The sequence below is a fragment of the Carcharodon carcharias genome, chromosome 13 (assembly GCF_017639515.1).
Source record: "Carcharodon carcharias isolate sCarCar2 chromosome 13, sCarCar2.pri, whole genome shotgun sequence".
Classification (NCBI taxonomy): Eukaryota; Metazoa; Chordata; class Chondrichthyes; order Lamniformes; family Lamnidae; genus Carcharodon; species Carcharodon carcharias.
In genome coordinates this window covers 142,479,328-142,500,142 of record NC_054479.1, presented here as the reverse complement: position 1 = coordinate 142,500,142, position 20,815 = coordinate 142,479,328, and the positions used below count along the sequence as shown (strand labels likewise).

Here is a 20,815-nt window from a genome sequence, read left to right as displayed (position 1 = left end):
GTTCTATTACAGAGTCAAAGACATTCAGACTGTTTACTTAGACACAACTTTTTGTGATCCTCGATTTTACCAAATCCCAAGCAGGGTAAATATTTTGGAAGCTTAATATTTTCTACTGGATTATGCCAAGAATGTCATATTTTTGCACCATTCTAAATCTGATAACCCAGTGAGTTATGAGTGTATAATCTATGTTGTAATGCAAGTTTCCTGTAGAATCATTGAAACTTACAGCACAGAGATAGAGACCATTCAGCCCATTGTGACTGTGCTAGCTTATTGAAACAAGAGTTAGAAGAAAAGATTTGCATTTCTCTGGCGCTTTTCATGATCACCAGGTGCTATACAGCTAATTAAGTACTTTTTGAAGTGCCATCACTATTGTGATACAGGAAATATGACAGCCAATTTGTGCACAGTAAGATCCCACAAAAACAATGTGATAATGAGCAGATAACAACTTGTTTTTTGTGTTGTTGATTGAGGGGTAAATATTGGCCAGGGCACCAGGGGTCACTCCCCTGCTGCCCTTAGAAATGGTGCATGGGATCTCTTGCATCCATCTGAGCAGACAGATGGGGCCTTGGTTTAATGAAAGGCAACACTCCAACAGTGCAGCACTCCTTCAATCTTGTACTGGAGTATCAGCCTTGATTTTAGTGCTGAGGTCCTGGAGTGGGTCTTGAATCCAGACTCTTGTGATTGAGAGACAAGTGTGCTACCAACAGAGCCATGGCTGACACTCCAAAAAATACATTGCTGAGACTGAGTTGTGCCTAGTTCCACATCCCTGCTTTGTGTCCATAAGCTGTCAGTTTCTTATCCTCAAGTTTCTGTCCAACTCCTTTTTTCAAATGAATTATGGAATCAACTTTCACTACCCTTTGCAATAGAACGTTCCAAATCCTGACAACTGAGGTGGGGGTGGAATTCTCCTCCTCTCCCCTCTGGATCTCTTCCAATGATTTTGAATCCATGACCTCTAGTTATTGATCCATTCGCCAGAGGGAATTTTTTTTTCCTTATCACTCTATCATGATTGTGGTCAATAAGATTTTATCATCACTAACAGCCTGTGCTGAACTTGTGTGTTTTTTTTTTAAGACTTCTCATCTCTTCATACTAACAGAATTTCAGATAGAATAAGAGCTGGCAGAGGCTTGATGGGCCAAATGGCCTCCTGTACTGGCCTAATCTATAATATGATTCCACTGAATATGACAAGCTGGCTAATCAAGTGGTGTTCCGTATGTGTTACAATCTTTTGTTCACGACAGAAATAGTTGATGGTGAAACCCATTTCATGTAGGATTTGTGCAGAGTGAAGACTAGGGGCACTTCTACAACAAGTGGGGGCCCTTGCTGGCAGATGAGGAGGCGGTGGCACAGTGGTATCATCACTGGACTAGTAATCCAGAGACCCGGGTTAATGCTCTGAGGACCCAAGTTCGAATCTCACCACGGCAGATGGTGAAATTTGAATTCAATAAAAATCTGGAACTAAAAGTCTGATGCTGATTGTCGCAAAATCTGATCTGCCCTTTAGGGAATGAATGGTATTCCTTCAGGGAAGGAAACCTGCCATCCTTATCTGTGACTCCTGACCCACAGCAATGTGAACCAGGGCAATTTGCCCATGAACAAGTTTAAAAAAAAAAGCGCAATTTCCCCCATTATTAACAGCATCTTTCATGTAAAGTTGGCTATCTGGGGAAAGCCAGCTACGTTGGCGATATTGCAATTCCCACAAGCAGCCGTTGCTATTCTCTTGCTTTTTAATTCGTTTTAAAAAGTGGAACGTAGAGATAGGGTGGCAGAGGCGGGAGGTATCACAGGTCTGTCCCAATGCTGCTGTCCCAGGTTTGCATGTTACAAGTGTCCTTCTGTCCTATGGCTCTGTGTCAGAGTTGAATCCTGCACCTACTGGGGACTTGTCACCAGTGTCTTTTTGGAAGCTCAATCATTGAGTATGTTCAAGACAGAAATTGATAGATTTCTGGATAGCACTGACGTCAAGGGATATGGGGATAATGAGGAAAAATGGTGTAGAGATAGATGATCGGCCATGTTTGAATGGCAGAGCAGGCTCGGTGGGCCGAGTGGTCTGTTTCTGCTCCTATCTCCTATGTTCTTATGATACTGAAACTGTTCAATTTGCAGTTCAAAACCGACTCTCATTTGGGACATTGCCCTCTTACATCTTGTACATCTGAGTACAGACAGCTGATTTAGATAGTATGTAAATCATTTGCAACGTTAGTGCTATGCAATTTATGACTGAGTAATTGGCCAAAAGCCAATCTGTGTTCAATATTTTGTGTTGTACTTTGATGTAGGAGGAGTGCTTAAATGGGATACTGGAGTTGGTGAGAAGCTGGATCACAATCAGTTCTTACCATATAGTGTGGTTAAACTGTAAAGCAGCTTATGGATATGAATATCTCTTCACTAACATCAGTGAAGAATTCAGCCTTAAGGTGGGTGGCAGAGGTTTGCTGCTGGTTGTTTGTTCACAAACATAAGAGTCTTAGATCACTGCAACTTAGTGCTTTAGGGGTGAGAGTAGGTTTTGCTCTTGGAACAGAATCGAGTGAAGTAAAGCTGAATGTCCAGTGGTTTTTTTTTTTGGTCTGAATATTTCCTCCTGCTAATTTCTCTCCGTTGGACATCGTGATAAGAATCAAAACATCCTGCCTGACTCTAGATGTTGAGTAGAGATGAAGCTAAGGAAAGTGGGGGTGGCCCATTCTCCTGTGAGCAGCCACTTACATTCCTGGTATTGCCATATTGTAAAAAGTGCAGCCTATCAGTCTTTGTCATCTTGCCGGAGATGATATATAGCAGGATAAAGGAAGGAAGAGGAAAATTAATTTAGTAATTTTTATCTTGTGTATAATGCTTCATACTTTTAGCTTGCTTCTTGTGAAACCAAGATCACACCCGTATTTTCTTGTATGAATGTATTTTTTTTTGTACCTTTCAGGTCCATCTTAACAAGCTGGATATGTTTAATAATATGCCAGAAATTCTGCACCATGTGACCACAGACAGAGCAACGCAGGTTCATGCATGTAGACACCCCAGGGTACAGTTATTTCCTGAGGTTTTATTTGTTAACATATTGCAGCAAACCAGAACAATTCCTTGATTTATAAGTACATTTTGTAATGCATGAGGCACTGCATTATCTCTTCCATCCTGATTTTTAAAAAAATCTTAATTGTCACAATCCTTTCAATGTAATGTTCCAGCTCGCGCTCTCTCTCCGGCTCGTGGATGCTCTCTCTAAACTTGTATATTTTAATTGATATTTTCAGCATGATGAGGATTTTATTCGTGGAAACAGACTCCCCTGTGGTATTACAGCAAAAGATGGGACTCCACTACGCATTATCAGTATTAAACCTTCTACTATGTGGTTTGGTGAAAGGTCAAAAAAGACTAGTGTAATTGTAAGGTACGAAAGCATCAGGCAACAGTGTCACATGATCTGCACAGCATGCTATAGGCAATTAACTTGTTTATGACCTTACAAAATGCTGAAGACGGTATGACTGACTGAAGGAAGAAGCTGAAGGTCGTTGCTCAGATTAATCCTCAATAATTTTTATTCAATATAGTACATAAAATGATCCAATTTTTTTTCTATTAAATTATTTGCATGTTAGCATCTTAGTCCAAGCCTATTTCACAATTTCTGGTTTTTTTGTTCATTGGATATGGATATTCCTGCTAGGCCAGCATTTTTACTCACCCTTAATTGCCCTTGAGAAGGTGGCGGTGAGCTGCCTTCTTGAACCGCTGCAGTCCACGTGGTGTAGGTACATCCACAGTGCTGTTAGGCAGGGAGTTCCAGGATTTCAACCCACTGACAGTGAAGGAACAGCGATATAGTTCAAGGCCAGGAGGGCATGTGACTTGGAGAGAAACTTGCATGTTGTGGAGTTCCCATGCATCTGCTGTTCTTCTAGGTGGTAGTGTTCGTGGGTTTGGAAGATGCTGTCGAAGGAGCCTCAGCAAGTTGCTGCAGTGCATCTTGTAGATGGTATACACTGCTGCTACTGTGTGTCGGTGGGGGAGGGAACGGATGTTCACTTTTGAGCCATTCTGTTGTGGCTTGATTTAATTTCGTCCCATGTGCACATGACACAGAATTTCATAGAAATTAAATTATATAACCTCTCAGTTTAAAAAAAACTGTTGTAAAACTCCTGACACCACCACTCCAACTGGATGGCTGGTAGGTTAAAGGTGTCACGAGCCAACTATATAGGTCAGAAAGCCTCTGAAACAGCTTGCTGATCTCAGCCAGATCTTTATCTGAGGCGCCACAATTGATGAAGATGCATTCAGGCTTGGGAGGAAAAATTCATCCAGAGTTCCCCTTCTGATCCTGAACCAATGACCTCTCCCAGCAATGTACGGGCAATGTGGCCTCCACAATTGTTTGTGTTTGATCTCAAAGCTGCCAAGTGAAGGAAAGCCACTTGGGAGACTTGGAATAACAAATAACCAAACCTAAAAATATTCACAGCCCTGTTAGTGAATCTGGGTTCAGACAATTATCAATGACCTGAGATTGAGTTTGTAAACTGCAGTACCAGATCTTCCCTTCCAATACATTTACTACCTTTTGTGAGCATTCATGAGTATCCTTTACAGATATTTTAAATCACTTCTTTGGTCAGACAAGATTTAATTAATATTTTAAGGATTATGATGTAGCTTTGGCATTGGAACAAAGAGACAAAATGTACATTGTTGATGCTTGATGAAGGGTGGTAGGATCTCGAAGGATCAAAGATTGGATGTTGACAATTTAGATTAAAATTTACTGTGTTACTAGCCTGTAGCAAGTTTACAGATCCCCTTGTGAGTGAAGTAACTCTATCAAACTGTGCCTGATGCATTATTTTGCAAAGCAATTGAAGATAAACTATGGTATACACCCAAATGAGCAAAAATGCCCCCAAAATGACACTAACTGAAATTTGCTTTAAAAAGGGATGTTGTACAAATTTTTTTCTGGTTTGAGGCTGAAAAGCTTTTGAATCTGCAACTAATTTTTGCAAGTGGGAACGTGACCAGGTGAAGGGGGGTTGTGAGCAGTGAAAGCAGGTAAGTAACAGCAGCGCGAAAATAAAAGTATTCCTGGAATGAATTTTTTTTTAAAATTGCCAAATAGGGCAAACTTTTTGTTCATGGGATGCGGGCATCGCTGTCTAGGCCAATGTTTATTGCCCATCCCTAGTTGCCCTTGAGAAGGTGGTGGTGAGCTGCCTTCTTGAACCACTGCAGTCCATGTGGTGTAGGTACACCCACAGTGCTGTTAAGGAGGGAGTTCCAGGATTTTGGACCCAGCGACATTGAAGGGACGGTGATATAATTTGCAAGTCAGGATGGTGGAGAATTTGTAGGCGGTGATGTTCCTGTGCATCTGCTACTCTTGTCCTCCTAGATTTGACCTAATTTGATTATATTTAGAACTTGCTGCTTAAAGAGCAGCATTTAAAAGATGAGTTTTTTATAATTTCAGGAGTTTTAAAAAAAAACAAAAATGCTATTAAGAGTGTCCTGGTATAAATTACACAGCCAACTTCAAACCATGTACAACACTCCTGATAAAATCTTAATTTCCACAAAACAAAATATACAGACTGTACTATTCCCCAGTGTGGTTAAAGCCATGATATCCTATGTAACAGTTTATAATCATCAAGCCAGTTGAAGTAGTGATTTTTCACCATGTTCTCACCCCTATATTTTTAAAAAAGTCAATGGTGTAGTCTCTTGGCTCAGTTACTGCCATCGACACGGTATCACACTGGCACACTTGGAAAAATTTGTATATATTTTGACTTGGATTTGAGCCCTTATGAGCTCAAGCACATAAATAAGGTTGACCCCTCTGTACAGAGGGTGTGCAGCATCGTCAGTAATGCTCCCCTTGGCATGAAGGCCAAGGCCCTGTCTTCCTGTTGCAGTTAAAAGATCCATTGGCATTGGTTCATTCAGTGATCTAACATTTCACTCTGACCACCATGTTTCCCTCAACCAAAACCATCTAAAGTTTGACCAGCTGGTTAACATTGTTACCATGGTCACCTACTTAGTGACAGAGCTGGTAGTTTAAATGTATTTATTCTTTTATGAATTGTTTTCTTTTTGCATCTTCGAGATACGAAAGACTGCAGATTTTAGGAGTAGATTCTTTACCATCTCAAACCAGTTTTCCCCCAGTTGGTCTGAATAGAATAAACCTCAGTTGTGAACATCAGGCCAAGTATGAATTTGAGCTGTAAAATAAAATAGACTGGGTAAAATGTTCACCAGACAAATTGGCATCTGGAAAAGAAACATTGGTTAACATTTTGGGAGAGATAATTTAACAGAACATAGAATGAATTTTTTCCAGAGAAGAGGGCACCCCTTAAGTTGGATTACCTCTTACACATTGCCCAGCCTGCTGTTTACTGCCAACATGCGATGCATTCATGGCCTGAATTTTTCAGTCAGCAGCAGGCCGGGGGATGGGGGGGGGGGGGGGGGGGGGGGGGGGGGGGGGGGGTCGTCTTTCATAGTTTTTCATATTTAACCATTAAGCTCTGAGTCTGTCAAAGGATCTTTGAACCACAGTAAGTACCCTTAATGAAAGATTTTGCGTGCAGAAGGATCAATGTTCAACCCACAGTAATGTAGGTGGGACAGCCACAAAACGAAATTTGTTCAAAGTCATTGTGGTCTACATCGAGTATATAGGTTTCAAGACAAAAGGAGAAAATACATCCACCAGCTCTAACAACTGGAGGGAGAGAGACTTCTGAGATGTACAAAAACGTGAAACAAGTCTTGAAGGCATTTGTTGCGATCGTGTTTTAGGTGTATATGGCATTCTTTAAAAAATATTGTAATACAAAGGTAATTAAATTCTAATCCATAGTTTGTTTTGCCCAATACATAATTTTAATCAAAAATTGTTTGGAATATATGTTAAAATATTGAACCAATGGAACATGGTGAATTTGAAGTTTGGCATCATGGGCCAGTGGTGTGTTTTTAATTCATTCAGGAGATGTGGGCGTCACTGACGAGGCCAGCATTTATTGCCCATCCCTAGTTGCCCTTGAGAAGGTGGTGGTGAGCTGCCTTCTTGAACCGCTGCAGTCCATGTGTTGTAGGTACATCCACAGTGCTGTTAGGAAGGGAGTTCCAGGATTTTGACCCAATGACAGTGAAGGAACGGCGATATATTTCCAAGTCAAGTGGTGTGTGGTGTGTGGCTTGGAGGGGAACCTCCAGGCGGTGGTGTTCCCATGCATCTGCTGCCCTTGTTCTTGGTGGTAGAGGCTGCTGATTTAGAAGGTTCTATCGAAGGAGGCTTGGCAAGTTCCTGCAGTGCATCTTGTAGGTGGCACACACTGCTGCCACTGTGTATCGCTGGTGGATGGAGTGAATTTTTAAAGTGGCGGATGGGGCTTTAATCAAACAGGTTGCTTTGTCCTGGATGGTGTCAAGCTTCTTGAGTGTTGTTGCAACTGCGCTCATCCAGGCAAGTGGAGAGTATTCCATCACACTGATTTATTTGTGCCTTGTAGATGGTGGATAGGCTTTAGGGAATCAGTTGGTGAGTTACTTGTCACAGAATTCCCACCCTCTGACCTGCTCTCCACCACAGTATTTATATGGCTGCTCCAGTTCAGCCTCTGGTCAATGTAACCCCCCAGGATGTTGATGGTTGGGGATTAAATGAAGGCAATGCTGTGGTATTTTAAGGGAAATGATTATGTTGTCTCTTGTTATTACCTGACACTCATGCGGCATGAATGTTACTTGTTATTTAACAGCCCAAGCTTTGATATTCTCCAGATTTTGAGCATAAATGCAAATCCTTTGTGTATGCATGTAGCATCAGCAGTTCCTGTCAGACTTAGGATGGGAACACACAGCTATTTTTATCATAAAATAAGTTGCATTTCTGTACAAAAGGTGGTTTAAATTGTGGAAAGGTATTTAATTGGGAAATGTCCTAAACCACAGTCCAGAATAAATCTCATGTGACTTGGTGGTTGGTATGCATGTAGATCCATGTATGCTGCCTTGGGCAGGTGACTGAAAAGATCCAAAACACAGGAAATCTGAATACTTCTAAGTTATTGGGAAGGAAATGCTCTACATCCGAGGTGTAGACCATCACAGGATCCTGTTTATAGAGAATTTGATTCATGAAGGAATAAGTGTGTAATGGAGATTGATGCTGGTGAAGATAATCATTCACATACTGATAATGAAACTTAGTCATGAAACCTCTTGGTTTGCTTTCATTGAAAGATGACAACATTGAGTATTTTTGAGTCAGATAAATTTGGACTGTTGAAGCATTTACTGAAATTGGTAACTCGGTTCTGCTTAAAAAATAATTTCCGCTCTCTCTTATGAATTGTATTTATTATTTATTTCAGAACTGGAGAGAGTTCGTACAGGGCTTGTTTCTCATTCCACTCATCCTTCAGTGAGGTAAAGCTGAGATTTTCTATTATCTATCGTTAATACTTTTCCACATCTGAGATTTTATGCGGTGAACATAAATAACATGTAGAGCAATCTTAATTGCTATCTATTCTCATCTTTCATGCTACGTGATTTGCCTCTTGATGTTAGTATGGCAAAGGTTGCTTCTAGTGGAAAATAGAGGTGTCAGTGATCTGACCGTGCTCTGTTACAGAATCATCCAAAATCTACTGGAATGACAGGAGAATCTGTCCCGAGAGTGTAGTAGAGAATTTTTTTTTTTTTTTTTTGAAGATAGGTGTATTTAATTCCTCAAGTAGACCAGTTGACTTATTTGAAGACTAAATGATGTAAAGGAATTTGGAAGAAAAAATGCCATGTACTAAAATCTGTTTTTGCCCTCTCTTCCGTCCCCAACCTTGTTCTCTATTTCCCTCATGCTTTGTCTCTCACCTCCCTTCATTTCTCATTTCCTTTTCTCTCTTGTCTATGTTCCATTTTTTTTCTTTTCTCACGCACCCTCTCTTGCTCTCTTCGCACTCTTCCTCGCTCTGTCTTGTGTGCTTCTCTCTTTTGTTCTCTCTCTGTCACTTTCTTCCCTCTCTCAACTCAGATAAAGGATTTTCTTTCACATGTACAGCCTGTGAGGATTCACCCAAATGTTGTGCCAATGGGCCGGAATTTTGAAGATGTCAAAGAGATGTAAGTTCAGCATGTGACAACCCTCGAGTGTTCATTGTGAATGACCTTGGCTATTTTCCATTGTATTGAGTTGTCAAGTGGTTTTTATTTGAGGATTTCTTGTAAACTCACTCCACCACAGTTGGACCTTCTCCACACCAAATAGATAATAATTGGAAATGTTATTTCCTTCCTTTTAGGGAAGGAAATCTGCCATCCTTAGCTGGTCTGGCCTTCATGTGACTCCAGACCCACAGCAACATGGTTGACTCTATTGCAATAGAAAATAGTCAAATATCAAGTAACTATTTTGAATACACTACATTTAAAAAAAAATCTTGCATAGGATGTGGGTGTTATTGGCAAGGCCTGCATTGTTGCCCATCCCTAATTGCCCTTGAACTGAGTGACTTGCTTAGGCCATTTCAGAGGAATAGTCTGGAATCACGCATAAGCCATCCCAGGTAAGGATGGCAGATTTCCTTCTCTAAAAGACATTGGTGAAATAGATGGGTTTTTACAACAATCAGTGATAGTTTCATGGTCACCATTGCTGAAACTAGCTTTCAATTCCAGGCCATTAGCCTGGGCATCTGGATTACTAGTCCAGTGACATTAGCACTACGCCACTGACTTCCCCCAGTTGAGGAGGTTTCTAATTGTGTGCTGTAAATCTAACCTACGCCTGAAGTATAATTGGAACAATTCCCAGTTAGAGCTGATTGCACATCCTCTTTACTGTTTATTTTTAATCTGATTTTCATTGGTGATTAATTCTTTTTCTGTCCTGATTTAGTTTGAAGCCATTGTGTAGGAAGTGTCTAGGAGATAGTGAACCCACCTACAAACCACTGGGGAAGCTGAAAAGATCAAGGAGTTGTTTCATCGATGAGGAAGGTATGTGCATTGGAATATATGGAATGGGATATATTAACTTTTTGCAGAAATCCAGCTGAATGAAAGCACCATCACACCAAGCCTAAAACAGACTCTGGGGTCAAGCAAAATGCATATTACCATATTGCATAATGGCAAGTCCTGACGGAAATTACTCCTTCTCAAACAACTGGAGTTGTAGAAAAATCACTGATCAAGACACGTAATGGGAGCTATACCTGCCTTCGGTTAACTTTGTAGCTTTATCAATGTCATGGAGACAGGAATTGAAATCCCACCATGGTAGCTGGGGAATTTAAATTCAATTAATTAAATCTGGAATAATGGTGACCATGAAACTGTCAGATTGTCATAAAAACCCATCTGGTTCACTAATAGCCTTTAGGGAAGGAAATCTGCCATTCTTATCGAGTCTGGCCAATATGTGACTCTGAGCTACAGCCCTGTTGTTGACTCTTAACTGGCCTCTGAAATGGCCCAGCAACCATTCAGTTGTAAGAAATGAGCAATAAATGTTGGCCTTGCCATCAATGACTCCATCCACTGAATGAATAATGAAGCAAAATCAAAGACTGCACTTTTACTGAGCTAACATGTATTGGATTTCCTGATGCTATGTTGTATGTGAAGGGTAACTCATTCAGAAAACGAAAAGCTTTGCATTTAAGCTCTACCGTTTGAAGTGTAGATTATCTCTAGCAAGCACAAATAATGTGGAATTGTGTAAATATGTATTAAGTTGCTATGGTAAGGTATTATAAACATGGTTTTTATTGATGAGGTCAATGCTGCCCATAAGGAACATAGGAATTGCTCAACAAAAACAGAATTACCTGGAAAAACTCAGCAAGTCTGGCAGCATCAGCGGAGAAGAAAAGAGTTGACGTTTCGAGTCCTCATGACCCTTCAACAGAACTGATCTTTCTTTACAAGGAGAGGGAAATATAAGTTGGTTTAAGGTTGGGGGGGGGGGTGGTGTTAGGATAGGAGCATATCATCAAAAGATGTCACAGACAAAAGAACAAAAGAACACAGAGGTGTTGAAGTTGGTGGTATTATCTAAACGAATGTGCTAATTATGAATGGATGGTAGGGCACTCAAGGTACAGCTCTAGTGGGGGTGGGGGGAGCATAAAAGATATAAAAATAATGGAAATAGGTGGGAAAAGAAAAATCTATATAAATTATTGGGGAAAAAAAAAGGAAGGGGGAAGAAACAGAAAGGGGGTGGGGATGGAGGAGGGAGCTCAAGAATTCAATATTCAGTCCAGAAGGCTGTAAAGTGCCTAGTCGGAAGATGAGGTGTAGTTCCTCCAGTTTGCGTTGGGCTTCACTGGAACAATGCAGCAGGCCAAGGACAAACATGTGGGCAAGAGAGCAGGGTGGAGTGTTAAAATGGCAAGCGGCAGGGAGGTTTGGGTCATTCTTGCGGACAGACCGCAGGTGTTCTGCAAAGCGGTCGCCCAGTTTACGTTTGGTCTCTCCAATGTAGGGGAGACCGCATTGGGAACAACGAGTACAGTAGACTAAGTTGGGGGAAATGCAAGTGAAATGCTGCTTCACTTGAAAGGAGTGTTTGGGTCCTTGGACGGTGAGGAGAGAGGAAGTGAAGGGGCAGGTGTTACATCTTTTGCGTGGGCATGGGGAGGTGCCATAGGTGGGGGTTGAGGAGTAGGGGGTGATGGAGGAGTGGACCAGGGTGTCCCGGAGGGAATGATCCCTACGGAATGCCGACAGGATGGTTAAGGGGAAGATGTGTTTGGTTTTGGCATCATGCTGGAGTTAGCGGAAATGGCGGAGGAAGATCCTTTGAATGCGGAGGCTGGTAAGGTGATAAGTGAGGACAAGGGGGACCCTATCATGTTTCTGGGAGGGAGGAGAAGGCGTGAGGGCGGATGCGCGGGAGATGGGCCAGACACGATTGAGGGCCCTGTCAACGACTGGAATTGCTCGATGAATTAAGATCGGGAGTAGATGGGAATGTGGAACTCAAAACACAAACAAATCAGTCATGACCTTTTGAACGGCAGAGCAGGCTTGAGGGGCTGAGTGGCCTTCTGCTCTTATTTCATATGTTTGTATCAAAATCCATCTAGTTTGCTTTCCACCATCCTATCATTAACCAGGAGACTGACTGGCCTATGTATAATTAAGTTATGAGCCAACTAATGAACTAAGTGGTTGCAAATATGTAGGATTTCAAATATGGTTCTGTTAACCATTTGCATTTATTTTCTTGATGTATGGTATGGTTTAATGTATGGTATGATTTTTCACTAAATTGCTTCAGTTTATGTTAATTTAAAATTGTTTTTAAACAGATGGGAACTGCAATGACCTTTTCGATGACACTCTTCTAATTCCACTGAAGCAGAAGTTGAAACATCCGAAGCTTGAAAATGAAACCAGGGACTTGCTGCAGCAGAGAGATCAGAGTATCAATACAGAGAGTACAAGTGAACCTCCCATCTCCTTAAATACTGAATTTCTTGAGTGTGACGAGTCAAATGAGGATGACGATGAAGAAGAGGACAAAGAGGCTGGTGCAATATACCCAAAAAGTGAGTTGAATTCCATGCAAAAGGGAGAATTTACTAATCTCGCAGCACGGTTGACCACAGGTGAAAAAGCATGTGGCACAGAGTCTATACGTTGGGACATGTTTTTCAAAGCGGAGCCGGTTTTGACATCTGAAACTGACGAGGATTCCGAGATTGCCAGGGAGCAAGAGCTTGGTTCACAATCGCCAAAACTGTTCAGTGACTCTGAAGATGGAGACTCCACCCACTTTCCCTCTCAAACTTCATCCCAATCCACTCACATATCGGAACAGGGCAGTCAAGGCAGCTTGTTTGACACTGAAGCAAATCACATTCCACAAAATAAAATAGGCTCTGTGAAAATCGTGAAAGTGAAAGATAAATCAGCATTAATCGCAACTCCTGATACGGAGAAAAGCAACAACTGGGATCTTCAGCAAGGGAATGAATTTCATCCGGATGATGTCTCAGATTTGAAGTACGATCCCACCGGCTCATTGTTAAATACCAATGTTAAGGAAATGTATTCAGAACATTTGAGTATAATTGCTGGTTGCCAGCAGGGAAAAAGAGAACAAAATTCGATTCCCATTTCCAAGTCTGACTCTCAGACTTCCTCAGAATTTGAAATACCGTCAACCCCAGACTCCGAATTACCACAACCAGAGGAACTGAACACCCTGTATTATAAACTGGCTGCTGGCAAAACAGTGACAATCAAGGCTTATAAACAGCTAAGTGGTAGTAACTCCTAATAATATGAATGAGGGTATGTCACAATTTTACAGATGAGAAACTAGGAACTACAGAAAAAAAAGTCCCTGAGGGCTGATTGATGTCCTTCCCATCACTGACCAGATCAAAATGGGAGGAAAAATACTGAATTATGACAGAACTCATAAGTTGCATACACTTTCTCTACAATGATTTTGTTTAATACAAACTTTTTGTATTATTTAAAAACTCTGGACAAATTGTCCCTCAGTCATTGGGACAATTTCCTGGAATTCTCTACCTAACATCATCGTTATCAGAATTGTAGGGGGTCAAAAAGAAAGCCAAACCTATCTTTTCAGGACAATTAGGGGTGGACAATGGTCCACTTACCAAAATCGATTAATCCCTGCACATTCAAATCATAGAATCGTTACAGCACAGAAGGTGGCCATTTGGGACTATGTATGGTAAAAAGCAAATTAGATGGATTTTGATGCAAACATATGAAATAGGAGCAGAAGGCAGCTATTCGGCCCCTCAAGCCCCGCCATTCAATAAGGTCATGACTGATTTGTTCGTGTTTCGAGTTCCACATTCCCATCTACTCCCGATCTTTATTCATCGAGCAATTCCTATGTTCCTTATGGGCAGCATTGACCTCATCAATAAAAACCATGTTTATAACACCTTACCATAGTAACTTAATACATATTTACACAATTTCACATTCTTTGTGCTGGCCAGAGATAATCTACACTTCAAATGATGGAGTTTAAATGCAAAGCTTTTCATTTTCTGAATGAGTTACTCTCATTATACTCTCCTGAGGAGCAAGTCCCATACTGCCACTGCCCTGCCCTGTCCTCACATCCCTGCACATTCCGGCTTTTCAGATATTTAGAAAATGTAGGAAAGTTTACAACACAGGAGGAGGCCACTCTTCCCATCTTGTCTGTGCCAGCCAAAGGAAAAGAATCACCCCAGTCTAATTCCATTTTCCAACACTTGGTCCATAACCCTGGAGGTTATGGGATTTCAGGTGCATGTCCAGACATCTTTCGAACGAGTTGAGGGTTTCTCCCTCTACCACCCTTTCAGAAAGTGAGTTCCAGACCCCTACCACCCTCTGGGTGGAAAAAAAAGTTTTCCTCATCCCCCCTCTAATCCTTCTACCAATCACTTTAAATCTTTGCCCCTTAGTCACGGGCCTCCCTGATGAGGGAACTAGGCCCTTTCTATCCATTCTATCCAGGCCTCTCACAACCTTGTACAGCTCAATCAAATCTCCCCTCAGCCTCCTCTGTTTCAAGGAGAACAACCCTAGACTATCCAATCTTTTCTCATAGCTGCAATTTTCCAGTCCGGGGGCAACATCCTGGTAAATCTCCTCTGTACCCTCTCTAATGCAATCACATCCTTTCTGTAATGAGGTGACCAGAACTGCACACACTACTCAAGTTGAGGCCTAACTCATGTTTTATATAGTTCCAGCGTAACCTCCCTGCTCTTAGATTCTATACCTCAGCTAATAAAGGAAAGTACTCTGTATGCCTTCTTTAACCACCTCATCAACCTGCCCTGCTAACAAAAACATCGATAAAATATCAAATGTATATTTCAAGTTTTTTACATGGCTCATCCACGAAATCAAAATCCTACCCACCAGTGAAAACCAGGGCAAAAGGTGTTACTAAAAGGCATAAAATATCTTGTATAATATCATCGTAGCCACAGAGGGACCAAAGCTAGGATGAGTTCCGTTCAAAGGATAAATGGAGAGTATCCTTCATCATTTGATGAGTGTTGAAGGCAATTACTAGAATTAAAACCAGAAACTTTATCACTAAAAAACAGGAAAAATTAAAATGAATCTAAAGACTATCCATAAACAAGACTAGATCTTAAAATCAAAACTAATGATAGGCGAAATCAATCATCCATAAAGATTTGTAAAAGTTGTAAAGTTAGGAGCATGGTAAACCACTGTCTGTTGGGTGAAGTTTCAAAATGAGCAACCCTTAAAGAATTCATTCGTGAATTATTTTGTTCATACCATTTTCCTCTCACGCCAATGATAAAGCCAAAATATTTTACATTCCAGCCATGAGTAAGATTTGATCTTTTCAGTTAAATGTTGGTACTGCTTTCCTTTTTCATCCCAAGCCTTTTGTAGTGAACTGTCATTATCATCAAATCTGACAGTAACACTGATAACGGCTCCATTGTCACCTTTATGGAAGATAATACCCGGTTTGAAAAGTAGACCCTTATCAGTCTTAATGTATGACTCAAGGTAAAAGGTAAAACCACGTTTTTAAAACTTTGTCCTTAAGCAGATGTAGAATCTTGTTGAGTCCAAAGATCCTTGTATTTTTAACGTAAGAACAACTGCCCGCAATGTGAAATTGTCTCATTAATTAATTGTATTACCACATCAGCATTTGATAATTTGATATTGTTAGCAGGTCTTCCACATGATGAAAAGTGCCGAGTGGCGTGGGTATTGTACCTTGACAAAAGACCATGAATGAAAACAGACTGTTTAAAATAGTGGAATCGAAGCCAGTGATTTGATATGGTATCATTGTGAAAATATGAAGTGCCAATGTCTTGATAGTTTAACGCAGCCCATTTCTTAAATTCACAGGGTAGAAATTCTTACCTCAGTGGGCGGGTGCATGCTTGACCTGCTTGAATGTAAAATGACACGCGTTGATGTTGGGCGAACGTCCCGATAGCTCCGTGCCTCAAGGAGATTGAAGCTCTCGTTCTCGCGCGTGCACTCGCCTTCCTCCCCTCCCCCGGCCTGCACAGGCAGTGCTCAGTGCTGTGCCATTCCCGTTTCACGCTAGGTGGCCCATAATTGGCCTGCCCGCGTCAAATTGCGATGCGGAGCCGATCGCGGGCAGCGGTCAGCTACCCGACTGCCCCCCGCCAAGGGCAGAATCTTGCCCAGAGGATCGCCCTGAATAATGCTGGAGATCGAGGATCGGCCCCGTTTAACACCCTTCTTAATAGAAATCAGATTTGTTTTTACCGTTAGTTGTTTCAATTGAATTGGAGGCCAGGTTATATAAATTATCTTAATAAATTTATCACAAATCCCCATTTGTTTTAAACTTTTAAATATTAACTTATAGCCAACCAAATCAAATGCTTTTGCCAAATCAATAAATACCACTGCAAGATCCCTTTAATGTCTTTTAGCTCCCTTTAACAATTATTTAGGACTACAATATTCTCATTGCGCCCAGAGGCACCCACAATAAACCGCTTTTGGCTTTCATTTAATTCAACAGCCCTGGCTAATCTGTTAGCCATAATTTTAGTAAATAATCTAAGAATAATCGTTAAAGGTCGCCAATTATCAATACTTTCTAGGGCCTTAGAATCATTTGTTTTTGGAATTGATATAATCCCACAAATCTTAATAGAATTTGGGGTAATCCCGGATAACAGCCAAATTGTAAACATATTTGGTAATACGTTGGGATTTTTAGTGATCAAATATTTTAAATCCTTAACCGTAACTTTATCAGGTCCAGGAGCCCATTAACTGTCTACCAAGACCTTTCCTATTAGTTTTGATCTACTTTAAATTTATGTAAAGTGAAATAAAAACAGAAAATGCTAGAAAAGCTCAGGTCTGACTGAATCAATGTTTTGAGTCTGTATGACTTCTTCAGAGCTAAAGAGTAGAAATATTATGGATTTTATACTGAGGAGGTGGAGCAAAAAAGATCAGGGATATGTAGGAGTGCGGAAGACATTTGACAAGATGTCATAAACACAAAAGACAAAGAGAGTGTTAATGGTGATGTTAAAGAATAAGGAAGGTACTGACAGTGGCATAAAGGTGAGATAACAGGATGTGTTAAAAGCAAAACAAGAGTCAACGCTCTGTGAAAGCACAACATAGAAACGAGTGACAGATGGCCCTGTACAGGGTGGGGGGGGAGACAGATTTTTAAAAAATAATAAATAAGAATTTAAAAATCGGATTTAAAAAAGGCTCAAGATGGAGTAGAGAGTTCATGGCCTGAAGTTGTTGAACTCAATATTCAGTCCGGAAGGCTGTAAAGTGCCTAATTGGAAGATGAGGTGCTGTTCCTCCAGTTTGCGTTGAGCTTCACTGGAACATTGCAGCAGGGCAAGGATGGACATGTGGGCGTGACAGCAGGGTGGAGTGTTAAAATGGCAAGCGACAGGGAGGTCTGGGTCATGCTTGCGGACAGACCAAAGGTGTTCCACAAAGCGGTCACCCAGTCTACTTTTGGTCTCTCCAATGTAGAGGAGACTGCATTGGGAACAGCGAATACAGTAGACTAAATTAAAGGAGGTGCAAGTGAAGCACTGCTTCACCTGAAAGAGTGTTTGGGCCCTTGGACCGTGAGGAGGTAAAGGGGCCGGTGTTGCACCTTCTGCGGTTGCATGGGAGAGGTGCAGTGGGAAGGGGATGAGGCGTTGGCAGATTGGAGGAGTGGACCAGGAGGGAATCGTCCTGGAGGGAATGGTCCCTACAGACTGCTGATGGGGTGGGGGTGAGGGGAAGATGTGTTTGGTGGTGGCATCATGCTGGAGTTGGCGGAAATGGTTGAGGATGATCCTTTGAATGCAGAGGCTGGTAGGATGGAAAAGTGAGGGCAAGGGAGACCTTATCATGGTTCTGGGAGGGAGGGGAAGGGGTGAGGGCAGAAGTGTGGGAAATGGGTCGGACACGGTTGAGGGCCCTGTCAATCACCGTGGGTGGAAAACGTCAGTTAAGGAAAAAGGAAGATGTCAGAAGTGCTGTTTTGAAAGGTAGTATCATTGGAACAGATGCGATGGAGGCAAAGGAACTGGGAGAATGGAATGGAGTCCTTACAGGAAGCGGGGTGTGAGGAGCTGTAGTCGAGGTAGCTGTGGGAGTCGCTGGGTTTGTAATGAATATTGGTAAACAGTCTGTCACCAGATATGGAGACACAGAGGTCAAGGAAGAGAAGGGAAGTGTCAGAGTTGGACCTTATGAAGGTGAGAGAGGAGTGGAAGCTGGAAGCAAAATCGATAAATTTTTCCAGGTCCAGATGTCACAGTCATTGATATACTGATAGAGTTGTGGGAGGGGACCTGAGAAGGACCAGAACAAGGAATGTTCCACATACCCCACCAAAAGACAGGCATAATTGGGGCTCATGTGGTACCCATAGCCACACCTTTCATTTGGAGGAAGTGAAACAAGTTTAAGGAGGAATTGTTCAGTGAGAGAACAAATTCAGCCAGACGGAGGAGAGTGGTGGTGGATTGTTCAGGCCTCTGTTCAAGGAAGAAGCGGAGAGCCCTCTGTCCATCCTGGTGAGGGATGGAGGTGTAGAGGGATTGGACAGCCATGGTGAAGAAGAGGCACTTAGGGCCAGGGAACTGGAAATTGTTGATATGATGTAGGGTATCAGAGGAATCTCAAATGTAGGTGGGAAGAGACTGGATGGAGAGAAATAGAGACAGGATAGAAAGAAATGAGTTCCGTGGGGCAGGATCAGCCTGATATGATGGGTCTACCAGGACAGTCCTGTTTGTGGATTTTGAGAAGGAGGTAGAAGTGGGCTGTCCAGGGTTGGGAGACTGAGATTGGAAACTGTGGATGGAAGATTGCCAGAGGAGATGAGGTCAGTGACGGTCCATTTCCACAATGGCTTGTTGTTCGGTGGTGGGGTCATGGTCCAGAGGGAAGTAGGAAGAAGTGTCTGGGAGTTGATGCTCAGCCTCTGCAAGGTAGAGGTCAGTACACCAGACAACAACAGCACCACCCTCGTCAGCAAGTTTGATAACAAAGTCAGGTTTGGAGCTGAGAGAACGGAATGCAGCAAGTTCAGAAGGAGACAGGTTAGAGTGGGAGAGAGCAACACAAATTAAGATGGCTGATGTCACACCGACAGTTCGCAATGAAAGGATCGAGAGCAGGTAAGAGGCCACAGGGAGGGGTCCGAGGGGAGAGAGGAAACGGGAGCGATTTCCCTAGCATAGCAATTTGTTTTTGATTTCTCAAATCGGGGTGCAGTTGGACCTTGTGTTGACTGAGGCCTCTGAGTCTTAAAAGCTTTTCTCACAAAGATGACATTGAAATACCAATGCCAATACCAATACAATAACTGTATCATCCACAGTCCTTCCTGTACGTTTTGCATAGTGACACGCTATGGAGTGATACTCTCCCCACTTTGATATTTATTACCCATGACAACAAGCTTAGTAATCTTACGTGAATTCCTAAAATGCTTCCTAAAACTAATTAGAAAATTAACTTCCTAAATACTAACTGACAGACTGAACATTTAAATGGACTATAAGGATATATTGTGCTAATACTATCATTGAAATCATTCTCCCTAATGTGTGAATTTACACACGTGGGCTTAATGGCTTCCTGATTAACTGGGATTTGGGGATTTCATGGTCTTTGAAATTTAAATTTAAATTAAAGTGCTTATTATAAAATAATAATCTTGTAAAATCATTTAAAAATTTACTTTCAAGACACCAACCAGCCTCAAAAGGCGTCCTTTAATGTAACGCACTCCCATTGGTAGACCGAACTGCAGTCTTCAGATCCACCTTTGACAGCATCTGTTTTCTTCACTGCTGCAAGTCCCATTTATTATCAGACTAGAATCTGTAAAAGGTGTTATAAAATCTTCCTCAATAGTTTGTATAGATAAGGCTTTAGTATGTGTCCAGGTGTTGGCAGGTGCAACAGTTACAATCCAACTTGAACAATTACAACATTTAACATGTTTAGCAAGAGCCCTAACAAAACGGGTATGTTGGTTAACTAGTTATCACCTCTTCCAGGCAGAACATACCGAATGGAATCGTCCATCATATTCCTTTCTCTTCGCCCTTTAGCTCTTCCACTTGTTAAAAATTCATTCATGGGATGTGGGCTTCACTGGCTGGGCCAGCATTTATTGCCAATTCCTAGTTGCCCTTGAGAAGGTGGTGGTGAACTGCCTTCTTGAACCGCTGCAGTCCATGTGGTGTAGGTACACCCAGAGTGCTGTTAGAAAGAGAGTTCCAGGATTTTGACCCAGTGACAGTGAAGGAACGGCGATATATTTCCAAGTCAGGATGGTGAGTGGCTTGGAGGGAACTTCCAGGTGGTGGTGTTCCCATGTGACTGCTGCCCTAGTAGATGGTAGTGGTCGTGGGTTTGGAAGGTACTGTCAAAGGAGCCTTGGTAAATTCCTGCAGTGCATCTTTTAGATGGTACACACACTGCTGCTATTGTGTGTCAGTGGTGGAGGGAGCGAATATTTGTGGATGGAGTGCCAATCAAGTGGGCTGCTTTGTCCTGGTGTCGAGCTTCTTTAATGTTGTTGGAGCTGCACTCACCCAGGCAAGTGGGGAGTATTCCATCACACTCCTGACTTGTGCCTTGTAGATGGTAGATAGGCTTTGGGGAGTCAGGAGATGTGTTATTTGTCAGAGGATTCCTAGCC

The 20,815-nt window shown here is 41.9% G+C and overlaps 1 protein-coding gene across 6 annotated transcripts in view; it reads left to right on the top strand.

The window, feature by feature from the left end:
* Nucleotides 1–17,342, top strand: part of dclre1c (DNA cross-link repair 1C, PSO2 homolog (S. cerevisiae)) — a 44,079-nt gene extending 26,737 nt beyond the window's left edge. For 2 of the 6 annotated variants that reach the window (XM_041203329.1, XM_041203334.1), the window contains 8 exons: nt 13–85; nt 2,337–2,477; nt 2,984–3,085; nt 3,318–3,457; nt 8,460–8,514; nt 9,122–9,210; nt 9,986–10,086; nt 12,408–13,581. In XM_041203329.1, the coding sequence (XP_041059263.1) occupies nt 13–85; nt 2,337–2,477; nt 2,984–3,085; nt 3,318–3,457; nt 8,460–8,514; nt 9,122–9,210; nt 9,986–10,086; nt 12,408–13,381 (1,675 nt within the window). In that variant the 3' untranslated portion in view covers nt 13,382–13,581. Of the gene's footprint in view, nt 1–12; nt 86–2,336; nt 2,478–2,983; nt 3,086–3,317; nt 3,458–8,459; nt 8,515–9,121; nt 9,211–9,985; nt 10,087–12,407; nt 13,582–15,808 lie in introns of those variants that run through there. The other 4 variants (XM_041203333.1, XM_041203330.1, XM_041203332.1 and 1 more) reach the window with 4 other exon arrangements.
* Nucleotides 17,343–20,815: the final 3,473 nt, after the last annotated feature.